Source organism: Piliocolobus tephrosceles, chromosome 7 (genome assembly GCF_002776525.5).
Source record: "Piliocolobus tephrosceles isolate RC106 chromosome 7, ASM277652v3, whole genome shotgun sequence".
Lineage (NCBI taxonomy): Eukaryota > Metazoa > Chordata > Mammalia > Primates > Cercopithecidae > Piliocolobus > Piliocolobus tephrosceles.
Window position 1 is genome coordinate 105,572,462 of NC_045440.1, and position 15,000 is coordinate 105,587,461.

General features: G+C 36.2%; 1 protein-coding gene across 1 annotated transcript in view; it reads right to left on the reverse strand.

Moving 5' to 3' along the window:
• Window positions 1-2,900: 2,900 nt before the first annotated feature.
• The window catches only part of RRM2B (ribonucleotide reductase regulatory TP53 inducible subunit M2B), a 34,900-nt gene continuing 22,800 nt past the window's right edge, over window positions 2,901-15,000 (reverse strand). Inside the window, 3 exon segments of the mRNA XM_023225628.1 lie at window positions 2,901-6,681; window positions 10,297-10,410; window positions 11,607-11,711. Of these exon segments, the coding sequence (XP_023081396.1) occupies window positions 6,529-6,681; window positions 10,297-10,410; window positions 11,607-11,711 (372 nt within the window). The 3' untranslated portion in view covers window positions 2,901-6,528.

Sequence of the window (15,000 nt, forward strand, 5' to 3'; positions counted from 1 at the left end):
TCCCTCTCCTACTCCTCATCTTGTCCTCCTGACAGTACCTCTCTTTCACTGAAGACTTAAACACTTGGCTCTCAGGATCCACCCAAGATGCAAAACCCTGGACTCAGCTCCCTGATGTTCTCATCACTAATGAGCCCACCCGCTTCCCCAGCCTCAAACCCCAGCCTCCTTCTCCCACGCTTACCATGTTCTGAATCACCAATTCTAGCACCTCACTCTGACCACAATCTCCTCCTCTTCCAGAGCACGTGTTCACCTACTCCCCCCACCACAGTTCTTAGACTTAATCAAGACCCCCAAGTCCTCTCACTCATCTACTTGGTCCCAATCCATGAGCCTCTTCTCTTCACGTCTCTCTAGCCAGCTAAGATTCCAGAGTTCATCTTATTACTAGTAGTGGCATTCCTATTAATAGCCCTAACTCTGTTCCTCATCTACATTTTACCATACATACATACATTTTACCATACATAGAAAAATCCAGGAAAATCCCGTTTTGAATGCAACAATCCAGTTTTTACATATTTGTACCCTAGCTGCTGCTAGAGAACAAACATACACTAAGGTAAACTGAATCTACTATGATCTCCATCCTCCACAATTGCTTCTTCACACCTTCCCTTGCTGCCCCTACCCCCACTTCCCAAGGAGGTGACCTTATCATCTCTTTCACAGAGAAATTAAGTCAACAAACAACAAGTTTACAATGTCTCTGCATTAAACTACAGACATACCCCATCACCATCCATTCACCTTCCCTGGCTTCCCTCCCGCTACAACAGGGGAAGTGTCTGAGGTCAAGCCCTCCACCTGCACTTTCTCGCCTTCTCAGGAGGCTTACATTACCTTCTCACACCCCTCTTGTCTTAATGAATTCTTATCTCAAGAATTTTTCTCAGTCGGGCACAGTGGCTCACGCCTGTAATCTCAGCACTTTGGAGGCCGAGTCTGGCAGATCACGAGGTCAAGAGATAGAGACCATCCTGACTAACATGGTGAAACCGCGTCTTTACTAAAAATACAAATTCGCTGGTCGTGGTGGTGAATGCCTGTAGTCCCAGCTACTCAGGAGGCTGAGGCAGGAGAATCGCTTGAATCCAGGAGGTGGAGGTTGCAGTGAGCCAAGATTGCGCCACTGCATTCCAGCCTGGCGACAGAGCGAGACTCTGCCTCAAAAAAAAGGAAAAAGAAAAAAGAAATTTTCTCAATTCCAACCTTATTTTGGGGGTTTACAATCAGCCTGCTTTTTCAGCCCTGCAGGGTACTTAATTTTTTGAGTCTCTTGATTTCCTTTTTGTTTTTCTTACAAACTTACTAATTCTTTCCTGAGCTCATCTCTTTCTTGTAATTCTTTGAGGAAAGTACCAGTAATTTCCAACACTCTTTGTGACAGGTCTTCTATATGTCCTCGGGATCCATTTTCCACCCTACGCCTGGAGGCTGATCTGTAAGGATGGCAACAAGCTCCCTTGCCCTCTTGCGCCTAGTTGGTTTTGGCTAATGGGGAGCCATTGAAGGAGATAGGAGGCAAGAGGAACAAGGTGAGATTATTTATTCTGGCTCCTTCTCAGCAAAGTTGCCTTAGGCTTGCTGTCTCCTCTAAATAAAGATCATATCTCATCCATAATTCTCTCCCTCTGGTTTAACTGCTCCCTGAAGCTTAACTCCTTTAATGCAGGGGTGGTAACAGCCCTGTAATTAATTGGTAGCCCCATGCACTACATTATTTCCTATGCTTCCATGTCCATAACTTTCTAAATTGTCCTTTTGCCAAACTTCTTTTGAATTACCCTAACTTGAATTGCCATCTGTTTCTTGCTGACCCTGATACTCACATAAATACCATGATTATTTTCACTTACTTTTTTTTTTTTTTTCTTCCAGGGATCAACTTCTGTTTTAACAAGAATCCTTTTGGTTGAAAATCAAGAAACATAATTTGACCTATCTTAGGCCAAAAGTAGCATTTATTACCTTTTAAATGAAACTATGCAAAGAATACAGCTGGGCCTCGAGAGTTTAGAACTAGGACTCTCTCTAGCTTGTCTTTAGAATAAAAGTAGTTCTCTTTCTTCAGTTTCAACTAGGAAAACCCTAGGCAAGGACCCGGCCCAGTCTGGATCACATGCTTAAGCCTGTGCCCAGACAGAAGCAGTGCCTACTAGCGGATTGGCAGCCCTGGGAGCACCGCATGGTGGGAATGAGAGCAGCAGTCCCCAAAACTAAATGGCTGTTAGTCCCAGATATTTTCAATCACTCCCTGATTGTAATGACTCCACAGCAGAAAACACACATAGGAATTTATATCTACTGCTAACTTCTTAAGTTCTAGATTTGGGGCTCTTATATTGTCAAATTTTTCTATGAACTGAGAATATCTCTATGTGTGCAAAGTCCACAAAGATATGGTCACCTCTTTGGGAAACGGGGGTAGAGGTGGAGAGAGGAGGTGTGAAAAAGCAATTGTGCACAACAGAGGTCAAGTTTACCAGGAAATTGTAGTCGAATTTCCAGATAGTGCTGAGATAGGGTAATCATGAATTCATAGAGAATCTAACTGCCTCGTTGTATGACTTTTCTTCTAGCAGCATTTGGCTGCTGGGGTGCAAATACTGGAAAAACTAAGTTGTTTCATTCAAAACAGACGTGGGGGTTTTTCTAAATTTTTCTGTGTATGGTAAAAAGCAGATAAGGGACAGAGTTGAGGGTACTGGTACTGGTATGAGTGCTACTACTAGTAACATGATGTTTGTGGAATCTCAGCTGGAAACAAAGAGACATGAAGAGAGGCTTATGGACTGGGAGAAAGGTGAGAGAACTGGGGGTCTCATTTAATGTAAAAACTGTGGTCGGGGTGACAGTTGAACAAACAAGTATGTATTTATCTGCAGACACAAATAGTAAATATATACATTCCTTTATTAGGGTAGCCCTTGCACTTCCTCAAAAAGGAAATGGACAAAATGATGAAGCTACAATAGTTTATTTCAACATACTGAACCAAAAAAATAAGAAAACTAATTTATTTGGAAAAGAAACAAATTCTGTACATGCAGGGTTGGCTTGATTGACAATAATGTATTTCAGCAAAAAAAAAAAAAAAAAAAAAAATTTAGATAGACCACACATAATAAAACTTTCTATGTACACAGTAAATAGTAAATACTTTGGTAAATGACCAGACATTTGAAAAAATGAAAACACAGTTGTAAAACAAAGTATGTAAGAATATTGTGACCTTATTTAACTGTACAAAAAGCAATCATTCTCTCCAGCCTTCCATTTTCACTTACATTTTCTTTAACAGGATTAAGCCCCAAATTGAAGGGATTAAATCCTTTCTTCCTAATGCCTCGGGAATATCAGATTCTCTTTCAAATCTTTAACCGTTTACAAAGGAGCAGAGCACTTAAAGGGAAATGGTGGGAAACAAAGAGATTTCAATTCTGTGCCACTCATCCAGATTCTGATGGGGAATATTTCCCAAGTCCACTATCAATTCACTCAACTTGGTTTAAAAACATAATACCTGATTGTAGGACTAATTTGGTTTGTATTTAGCCCATCTGCAGCTTTAGCATTAAAAATCAGCTCCTGACATTAGCCCTTAGCTCAGTATCTACAAATGAAATTTGGGAATTATATGACAGTGATATTAGCATATTTAAATGTAAAATGCAGAATGATTAATTTTTAAATATGCAAACTGCTACATTTTCTCAATAATCAATTCATGCACAAATAAAAAATGGCAATAGAAAAAGCAGAAAAATATGGATGTTTCTAAATGAGACAATTATAAAAATTTCATATATTAATATCAAGACAAGACTGGGGTCAGCTTACATTGTAAGAAAAACTATTACTGTATATAATTGGACAGCAAAACCCAGTCCTGTCTAAAAGCAATGGATCAAACTGTCTTCTCAAGTCCTTCCTGGCCATATTTCTATGTGCTACAATGAAACATTTTTAATAAATGCAATCTATCATAGAACTACAAGTTTTTATATTCCTAAATAATGAACTTAACTTTATTATAGCAATGATTTAAATACATGTGCTGTAAAAAAGAGAAAACAGTTGTAAACACACTCTTAATTTTTTTCTTTACCTGCAAGATATTTTTAAAAGATTACACAACTTCTTGATTCTTTAAGAACTAAGAACCAAAGTACTGAACATAATAAATAAATGTGCAACCTGGAGGCCTGGAAAAAGAGAATACCAAATAACAAACCAGTGCATTAAAAATCCAGGATGTCAGTATTAAGACTTCCTCATCCAAATCCAGTTAGGGTTATTGCTATTATAAATAAGCTTCACATTAAGGCATCAGTCATTACCTACGAAAAAGATTTAGATTCAAAACAAAGGAATATACACTGTACAACTTTTTTTCTTTCATTCTGATGTCATTACAGATACTATCAGTTTTAAATGTTAAGTTTTTGTATGGCAATATATAAATATCTTTAAACATATTACCTGAATATAGTTCAAATGTTTCTCTATATTTTGATACTTTAATTAATGTATATATTTAAAGTATATTCAATTAACGAGGAAACAGACAAAAGCAAATCAACATAGATGGCAAAGGACTAAATATGAGACATTACAACCTCTAAAAAAAAAATACTGTACAGACAGTGATGATGAGCAGATCTTGGCCAAGTCATTTAACTTCTCTGAGCCTCATTCTTTCCATCTGTAATATTTCAATTACAGTTGCTCTGTCAGGCTGTTTTGAGATCAAATGAGATGATGTAAAAACACCTAGCAAACTGTGAAGCAATGCAAAAATTAATGGTATTATCATAGGCCAGAAGATCTCAAGTTTCTGACAGTCTCTCTAACAAATAAAGTTATGGCCTGCTCCTTTTGCATTCACTTGAGAACTCCCAGTTTTGATTAGATTGTTATGGAAAGAATGGAGCCAAAATTTATGCAAAGAGAAAATCTCCAAGTTTTAGCATTCAGAACTGTATAAAGTACAGTTTGTTAGGAGTGGGAAACAACTGCTTGAAGGGGTATACAGGACACCAAATAATAATGTATTAAAAATTCAGTATTTCAGTATTAAGACTTCTTCATCCAAAGACAGGTTTAACTTTAACTAGGCTGAGGCTACCTCTTGATACTTACTAAAAATAAATAAGGGTAGACTTCTCAAAAACCTTAGTTCCCAGCCCTTCATCAGTCTCTTCTAAAGAAATCTCCTTTTTCCTCATCATTGGCTATCATGTAGCATAGTCACATTAAAAGAACTATCTCTTAACAACAGCTCAAGAGTTATAAAACCATAAAGAAACACAGCCAAAGTCAATTGCTGGTACATTATTCAGCCTGGCATAAATTTGAAATGATTCAATAATCCCTACCATGTTCTCCCTTTCTCAGTCCATAAGCCCTTCATCTACGTATAAACGGTTCTGGGCCAGCTTTTTCCAATCTTTGTTCTGAGGAACACTAGCTGGGTGAGATGTTAACAGGTAAAAAACATCTGTGTTAAGTATGTTGGGAATATGCAGGGCGAGATAAATTTATGTACCACACTGAACTGCTCAGTCTTTGATGTACTGACTGTACTTGCTAAAGAATGAAGTGTTCAGCATTTCCCAAACTCATCTGACCACGGAATCTCATTTTTCCCCTACAAAATATCTAGAGGGGCTAATAGCTCTTAGAATATTATTTGGAAAATGCTATTCTAGCCTGATTCTAAACATTCCAGGGCTAAATCTGGCAATAGTTATGTTTTTAATTTCTGAAGAAGAATCATTTTTCTTACAAGGTCAACTACCATGATAACCTCCTGGTTTCCACTCCGTAAGTAGGCTTCCCAAAGCAACTAAGAATTAAATTTTCTTTACTACATACTGAGGAATTCAAAGGACTTATTCTTGCGTTAATGAGAATTAAGTTCTTTTTAAGGAGATACTTATAATCTTCCCCTAAGCATTAAAAATACAAAGATCTAATTCTAGATCCTAGGACCTAGAATCACAATTACTTTAAGGAAAAGAAAGTATTTTATTACAACATCACTGCAATTAATATTATCAACGACATGATAATTAGTAGTGGTGCTAACAGTAGTAGTGTTGGTTAAGCATTTATTTTTGCATCCTAATCCTCATATCCACTCTATGAATTTAGGACCTACTATTACTCCCATTTTAAAGATAAGTACACTGAGGTTTACCAAGATTAACTGACTTGTCAAGGGTCACACATTGGAGTAAGGGCAGAACCTTAAACTCATGTCTGACCCCTCACCCCATGCTCTTAACCACATAATGCCATCTTTTATTTCAGTGACAAGACAAAAGCGTTTAGGTCACACTCTTGCTGTTAAACAGGAAAATTACATAAATGCAAATTGTGTGGAATAAGTTTTGGATTTCCTTTTGAGCAAACCCCCAGTCCTTTAAAGGATATACTTTAAAATTTTTTTTAAAGCAGAGGAAAATAGACTACTGTTTACCAATGACAAGTTTATAGAGTTTTAAAACAAGAGGTTTTTTAAAAATCTGCATCCAAGGTGAAGACGTTATCTGTGGTTTCTGCCATAACTGCAAAACGCTGATACTCCGAAACTCGTTTCTCAAAGAAATTTGTTTTTCCTTCTAAAGAAATGTTTTCCATAAAATCAAAAGGATTTTCTGCCTGAAAAATCTAAAAAGGAAAGAAATATTATTAGACATTCTGAAGAGATCAAATTACATCCCATAATAAGAGCAAAGATGACCAAAACAGAGGTCAGTTTTCTGGAAACTTGTCTAGTCAGTTACAAGATCCCATCATTCCCCTAAGACCCTGGAGGCACTCAAGGCTGACAAATCGTAAGATGACCCAAGATCAACCACTAACCTCCTCAAGAAACTCTACTAGCATCTCTGGTATTCTCATAAATAGAAAAAAACACAACTATTTCAGGAATTGAAATATTTAATACTGCCCAATTGAAAATGTTCTCACAGCTTGAGATATCCAATACACCATGAGCATTTTTCATAGGTATTACTATTAGTCACACATACATGATACTATAAAATGTTAAATTAGCAATAATCTACTGTAGTTCTAAATGTTTCTTAGTTAATAAGAGACCACATATTATTATGATTCCATTTGTATGAAACAGAATATGCAGAAGAGGCAAATCTACAGACACAAAAATTAGATTAGTGGTTGCCTAAGACAAGGTGGGTAAGGGGAGGAAAGGGGAGTAACTGACTGCTAATAGGGATAGAGTTTCTTTTTGGGGTGATAAAAATGTTCTAAAATAGGTTGTTATGATGGTTGCACATGTGCTAAAAACTATTGATTTGTACATTTTAAATGGGTGAATTGCAAGCTATGTGATTTATATCTTTAAATAAAGCTTTAAATATCTTTAAATATCTATATATCTTTTTTCCAAAAACTCATATGCTGTGTGTGGCTGAGTGAAATTCTATGAAATTCCCCCATCAGAAATTGTATGTAAAAAGTGAGGGAATATTGGAGCTGTGATACACAGCAAGATACAGTGAAAGGGCATTGAACCAACAGTTACAGACTCTTTGGATTTTAGAACTGAAGACTTTTTAAAAAATTAGATCTAAGTCATTCACAGCACGGACAAAGTAACCAAGACCAAACTAAATTAAATGGCTTGTTTTTGGTGGTTTTTTGTATGTGTTTTTTTTTTTTTTTTTTGAGACAGAGTTTCGGTCTTTTTGCCCAGGTTGGAGTGCAATGGCACAATCTTGGCTTACTGCAACCTGCCTCCTGGGTTCAAGCAATTCTCTCACCTCAGCCTCCCGAGTAGCTAGGATTACAGTCACCCACCACCATGCCCAGCTAATTGTTGTATTTTTAGTAGAGACAGGGTTTCAACATGTTGGCCAGGCTGGTCTTCAACTCCTGACCCCAGGTGATCCACCTGCCTCGGCCTCCCAAAGTGTTGGGATTACAGGCGTGAGCCCCTGCGCCTAGCCTTATTATTTTTATTTGTAGAGATAGGGTCTTGCTATATTGCTGAAACTAGTGTGGAACTCCTGGGTCAAGCAATCCTCCTGCCTTGGCCTCCGAAGTGCTAGGATTACAGGAGTCAGCCACAACGCCCAACTCCTGCAAGTTTTGATATATAGTAATCATATTGTCATTTACTTTGTATTTTCAATTAATTTTTATTTTCATTTTAAATCTCATTTTAAAGGAGATATATGTATATGGGGAGAGAGAGAGAGAGAGAGAGAGAAAGGGTCTCACTCTGTTGCTCAGGCTAGAGTGCCGTGGCACAATCTCAGCTCACTGCAACCTCTGCCTTCCGGGTTCAAGTGATCCTCCTAGCTCAGCCTCCCGAGTAACTAGGACTACAGGCATGCCACCATGCCTGGCTAATTTTTTGTAGAAATAGGATTTCGCCATGTTGCCTAGGCTGGTCTCAAACTCCTAGACTCAAGTGATTCTTCCACCTCAGCCTCCCAAAGTTCTGGGATTACAGGTGTGAGCCACTGCACCTGACCTAAAGGATATATTTTTTTAATCTCTAAGTAGATGAAGCTTTTGGCAATTATTAAATCAATTTCTACTTTTATTGCATTAAAAATCTAAGGCCTCTATAATTTCTGCATTTTAGAATTTATTCAGATATTTTGAAGCCTGTGGAAAAACAAAGTTTTACATTGTGTTTAGATCTTCTTCTGCAGGAGGTGGCATGTTTTACATACCCACAGTTAGCAAGTTCCCAGAAGGAAAATCAGACCCAAGGGTCAGCAGTTTTCTAATAAGCAGCAGAACATGAACATGTGGATGTGAGGATATGGTAATGGGTTAAAGAATAGCAAATTCACTATAAGGCTTAAATAAGCAAATTCATTTTCTAATAACAAAAATATTGGTAAAAGTTATGAGCAAACACAATTTCTTTTAATACACATAGTTTATAAGTTTTTTTGTTTTGTTTTGTTTTGTTTTTGAGACGGAGTCTCACTCTGTTGCCCAGGCTGGAGTGCAGTGGCACGATCTCAGTTCACTGCAAACTCCGCCTCCCAGGTTCACACCATTCTCCTGCCTCAGCCTCCCGAGTAGCTGGGACTATAGGTGCCCACCACCACGCCCGGCTAGTTTTTTGTATTTTTAGTAGAGACGGGGTTTCACCATGTTAGCCAGGATGGTCTCGATCTCCTGACCTTGTGATCCGCCCGCCTCGGCCTCCCAAAGTGCTGGGATTATAGGCATGAGGTTTATAAGTTTAAGAGATTATATTAATATAGTTATAATCTTGATTTCTCATTAATTAGTAAACACAGACAAGATCTTGCAACTAAAACGTTAAAATGTAGTTTATCTTACCAAAAAAACCTACACCACACTTGACTCTTTAAGTACCTGGGTGGCTATCAGAATATAATTCTGCTATATCTGCTAATACAACATTAGCAAAATAGGTAATGATTACCACAGCATCATAGATTTCATAAAGATTCTCATTAAAGACAATTTAAGCTTACATTTTCACGACAAGAAATCAAAATCTGTAATTTCTAATTACCATGGTATAATGCATAGTAAATTTCTGTGTTTCACTTAAGTACAAAGTGACCATCTAGTGTGAGTTTATGTCTCTAATATTATTTTAAGTGCTTTAAGTGTATCAACTCATCAACAATCCTTTGTAGTACATATTATTACTATATCTATTTTATAGATGAGGAAATTGAGATAGTTAACCAACTCGCCAAAGGTCACACAGCTAGAAAGTGGTGGAACAAAGATTGAAACCCAGATAGTGTGGCTGCAGGCTCCATGTCTTAAGTAATGGGAAAATCACACGTGATGAAATTCAGGTACATTATCTCTCATGAACGACAAAAATAACTTGGATAACTCTGCTCAAAGAGTTACATTATGACAGTTAATGTCTTCCTAATAACTATTCCGTATTTAAAAGTATTAACTCCCAAACTACAACATAGACACATGGAGATTTATAAGCGTGAATATACGTATGCATATTAAACCTAACCCCTTGAAAATAATCCTATTAAATATATAGCTGCAATTATTGCAAAATAATTTATTGAGCTTATTAGTTCTAATATTTTACCAGCCTCCTACTTCAGTTATTAATTTTAAATTTCAAAGGATTTTGTAAAACCGTGTTCATATGAAACAAGTCTCTGTCATGGACTTTTGAAAAACAGAGCAGTATGTTACAAATGCTTTCAGTAAAACATATTTTAGGGTCCTTGCTTTCCTATAATATTTTAACTAGTAGTAACACATTTTTAAACACATTACCTTTGAGAATCCAAGTTCCACAAGTAATCTGTCAGCTACAAACTCAATGTACTGTTTCATCAAAATGCAATTCATTCCAATGAGGCCAACTGGCAAGGCTTCTGTTAAAAACTCCTGGGATGAAAACAAAAACAGAATAAAGTATAAACAAAACTATAAATACGTATGTTCCAAATAGAAAGAGGACTTTTGTTTTATTTCTAAGACCGATTTTGTCCAAGGAAATATATTAGGATAAATTCTTTCAATGTATCAAATGATGTCCATATGTTTAAAAATGTTTGGGGTATTACTATTCACATTTTTTCACATTTTCAAAGAGCCAAAATAAATGGAAATGAACTACCAAATTACTGGATTTCTTAAAGTAGCAGATACAAGACTTGGATTTGTATGCTTTCTCAATAGAAAAAAAAGATACTTTGTTCTAAAATATATGGAAAAAGATTCAAAGATGATCATCATAAAGAACACGACTATGGAAGGGAGCTGGGAAAGAGAGAAAAACTCAATTAACAAAGAAAATGAGAAAAAAGAAGAAACAGATCTGGGGGTTGGGAGATAAAATGAGCTCTAATCATACTGAAAGACTATGTAGTGGTAAAGTGTTAAGAGGAAAAATAAAAACATATTAACCACTTGGATTTAGTTCTCAAAATGACTAAAGATACCAAAGTGCCTGTTATGTGTTTTTTCTCTTCCAATATACAAACTATGCCTGTTAAACTATGCAGTGTTACAAAAAAAAAAAAAAAAGTAATTTTAGAATGATAAAAACACATCCTAAGTAGAATATCTAGCTCCTTCTAGTAAGAAATCTTTACATACTCTAACTTAATTGTTACTTTTCATTAATTTACTTATTCTTTCTATAAAAATTTGTGTATGCTTCCAGCTAGGTACCTCGCTACATTATTAAAAATACAAAACAAATAAAAATCATCACTGTTCTCCAGTCACTAAAAATATAAAAATACAAAGCTACTATAATTAGCTGATTAAGCATAAAATTTGACAGAGATCAGTAAGACAGAAAAACAGCCCTGAAACAGGTTTTAGTATACATAAAACCTTAATATATAATAAAGACTGACTGAATAAAGCAAATTGTAAACTGACATAATAATTGTAATATATCATGTACTGGCATTGTCAGACCGACCATAATAAAATTGCTAGTATTTTTATTGACCTACAAAATGACCTACAAAATTTTTATTGACTTATGAAATTTCATATGAGTCAATATAATAGTGGAACAAACATCAGAGAAAGAGAGATGTGCTAATTACACAAACTTCCTGGTTTACCTGCTCAATTTGGACAGCATCAACAATGATCTCCCTGACCCTTTCTTCTGAAGGCTTATTTACTAAGTATTGGAACATCAGGCAAGCAAAGTCACAGTGAAGTCCCTAAAAGAGAAGAAAAATGTCACTGTCAAATAACTGTTCATCAGCTATTTGCACACAGTGATGGGTCAAGCATCATATAAAGTGGTTCTAGGAATATAACACAGAACTTCTGGAAAATGGAAGAGGGGTTAATAGGACTAGGAACTTCCTTCCTTCAAATCTCATTAAATGCCAATACAATAACCTATAACAAAAACGTTCAATGTCAGCAAATCCTAGTTCATCAACATTATAGAAAAACTAATTTATGAACAAATAATCTGCAAATAAAAGCATTTCGGAAAGGAAAATAAAGCAAGAAAGCCTGAAATGAAAATTCACTAATTTTTAAATTTCAAAAATAATTAAGGAATGATTGAAAAATAATTAGTATTTAAATAACAGATTTCAAAAATACAACATTTGTAATTAAATAAGAAAGGCTCAAGATAAAAATAAATTCCAATGAAAATGGAAACTGACGTGGGACTTGGTGGCTCATGCCTGTAATCTCAGCACTTTGGAGGTCAAGGTGGGCAGACTGCTTGAGTCCAGGAGTTCAAGACCAACCTGGGCAACATGGCAAAACCCAGTCTCTACAAAATAAATAAATAAATAAATAGAAATAAAAAATACCAATAAGCAAATAAGAAAATGGAAACTGAACTATGATGAATATCACCTGAAGTGATATAAAGCAGAGATATCTTACAGATAGTTATCTTACAGATAACTCAACCAAAAATGAAAATAAACTTGTGAAATACCCGAGTATGGTCATACAAATGCAATAAATACTATAGAATCTTAAGTAATTGGAGAATAGGCCAAGGAGAGTCAACCTACAATAATCAGGACTCCAAAACACAGAATAGATAGTATAGAGCCAAATATCAAAAAAACAAAAAGAAAATTTCAAAAATTCAAAATGAAAAAAGAGAGAGGTCGGATATAGAAAGATGGAATTCCCAGGTCGGGCGTGGTGGCTCAAGTCTGTAATACAGCACTTTGGGAGGCCGAGGTGGGCAGATTCCTTGAGTTCAGGAATTTGAGACCGGCCTGGGCAACCTGGCAAAACCCCATCTCTACAAAAAATACAAAAATTAGTCGGGCATGGTGGTGCATGCCTGTAGTCTCAGCTACTCAGGAGGCTGAGGCAGGAAGATCCCTTGAACCTGGGAGGTCAAGGCTGCAGTGAGCTGAGGTCACGCCACTGTACTCCAGCCTGGGTGACAGTAAGACCCAATTTCAAACAAAAAAGGAAGAAAGAAGAAATCACCATGGAGGCTGAAAGATGTTAAAGTGTTGATGAAAACTGAGAGGTAACTTATTACAGAGAACAATGCCAATCAAAATCTCAATGGAATTGGGGTGTGTGTGTGTGTGTGTGTGTGTGTGTGTGTGTGTGTGTCTGTAATTTATTTTAAAAGGCTTTAGAGCAGAAAAGAAAGGAAAGTCCACAGAGGTCAAGTCCCAAGCGGGCACAGAGGTCAAGTGCCTAAATGGGATTGTTTTTAATTCGAAAGTTAATCTGGAAGGCCGGGCACAGGGGTCATGCCTGTAATCCCAGTACTTTGGGAGGCCAAGGTGGGCAAATCACTTGAGCCCAGGAGTTCCAGACCAGCCTGGGCAACACAGTGAGACCCTGTGTCTACAAAAATTTTTTTTTAATTAACTGAATGTAGTGGTACATGCATGTAGTTCCAGCTACTTAGGAGGCTGAGGTGGGAGGACTGCTTGAGCTCAGGAGGTCAAAGCTACAGTGAGCCAGGATCATGCCACCTGCACTCAGCCTGGGTGACAAAGAGAGACCCTGTCTCACACACACACAAAAAAGAATAGAATAAATGGACAGAATCTTGTAAGAACACTTTCAAAAGAAAAGTTTCGATATTTATCCTACAAATTATTGAAATATATGAAACTATAATAATTAAAATAGTTTGTTATAGAATAAAATCTGATAGGTCAATAAGGAAGAAAAAGTAGCCATGAAACTGCTTTTAGTCTAATAAAACCTTAATAGATAATAAAGAAGACAGCGCAAGTCAATGAAGAAAGGATGGATTACTTAACAAGGCAAATTGAAAAAACTTCCCAAGAGTGTTTGAAATAAAATTAAGTTAAACTCTAACATATTCTTTACTGTATTATATTTATGCTAAATCCTACTTAGACTAAACAAATTCCAATTGTATTAGAGAGTTAAAGGTTAAAAAACCAAGAAGAAAATATGTGTAATTAATTTATCTCTGGAAGAGGATTACATAAAGTTTAAGGTTTTGTATGTTAAAAGAACAAAAATTAAAAAGCAAAGGAAAAATTGGGAAAATATATGAAATAAATATAAGCAAATTTATATTTGATATTATATTTGTGCTATAAATATAACAAATGCTATAAACGTATACTTGTTGAAAGGACCCAATCAGTCACTTGTACATTGGGAATACACCAATGAACAAGCAAGCATGACCCCTTCCTTTAAAGATAATAACCTTATCCTTAAAATAGAGTTAAATAAGAAAAATGTTAATACTGAACCAGAAACAAAAGCAAAAGATAAAAGTAGGCAACTACAGAAAAAATAAAAATGACTAATACCATTATGAAAAAAGTGTTCAATTTAAGTAATAAACAATGCAAATAAAACCAATAATGAGGCCGGGCACGGTGGCTCAAGCCTGTAATCCCAGCACTTTGGGAGGCCGAGACGGGCGGATCACGAGGTCAGGAGATCAAGACCATCCTGGCTAACACAGTGAAACCCCGTCTCTACTAAAAAATACAAAAAACTAGCCAGGCAAGGTGGCGGGCGCTTGTAGTCCCAGCTACTTGGGAGGCTGAGGCAGGAGAATAGCATAAACCCGGGAGGCGGAGCTTGCAGTGAGCTGAGATCCAGCCACTGCACTCCAGCCTGGGCGACAGAGTGACACTCCATCTCAAAAAAAAAAAAAAAAAAAAACCAATAATGAAATACCAATTACCCCTATCAAATTTGCCAAACATTTAGCAAGTTAATCTAAATTCTGGTGAGAGTATGGTAGAAAATGTTTATTCATTGCTAGGTGGGGCTGAAAATTGTTATAAAATTACTGGGAAAAAAAATCTGCAAGTATGTATGTATGCATGGCTTTATAACTTAGTAATTCTACTTTTTGTTATCAAGCTTAGGAAAATAATATAAAGGGAGGACAACGCTCATATATATGTAAAGGTATTCATTTTACACCATAGTAAAACAAAAAACCTGGAAATAATCTAAATTTCTAATTATAAAAGTCAAATAAATGATTCATTCATTAGCTCA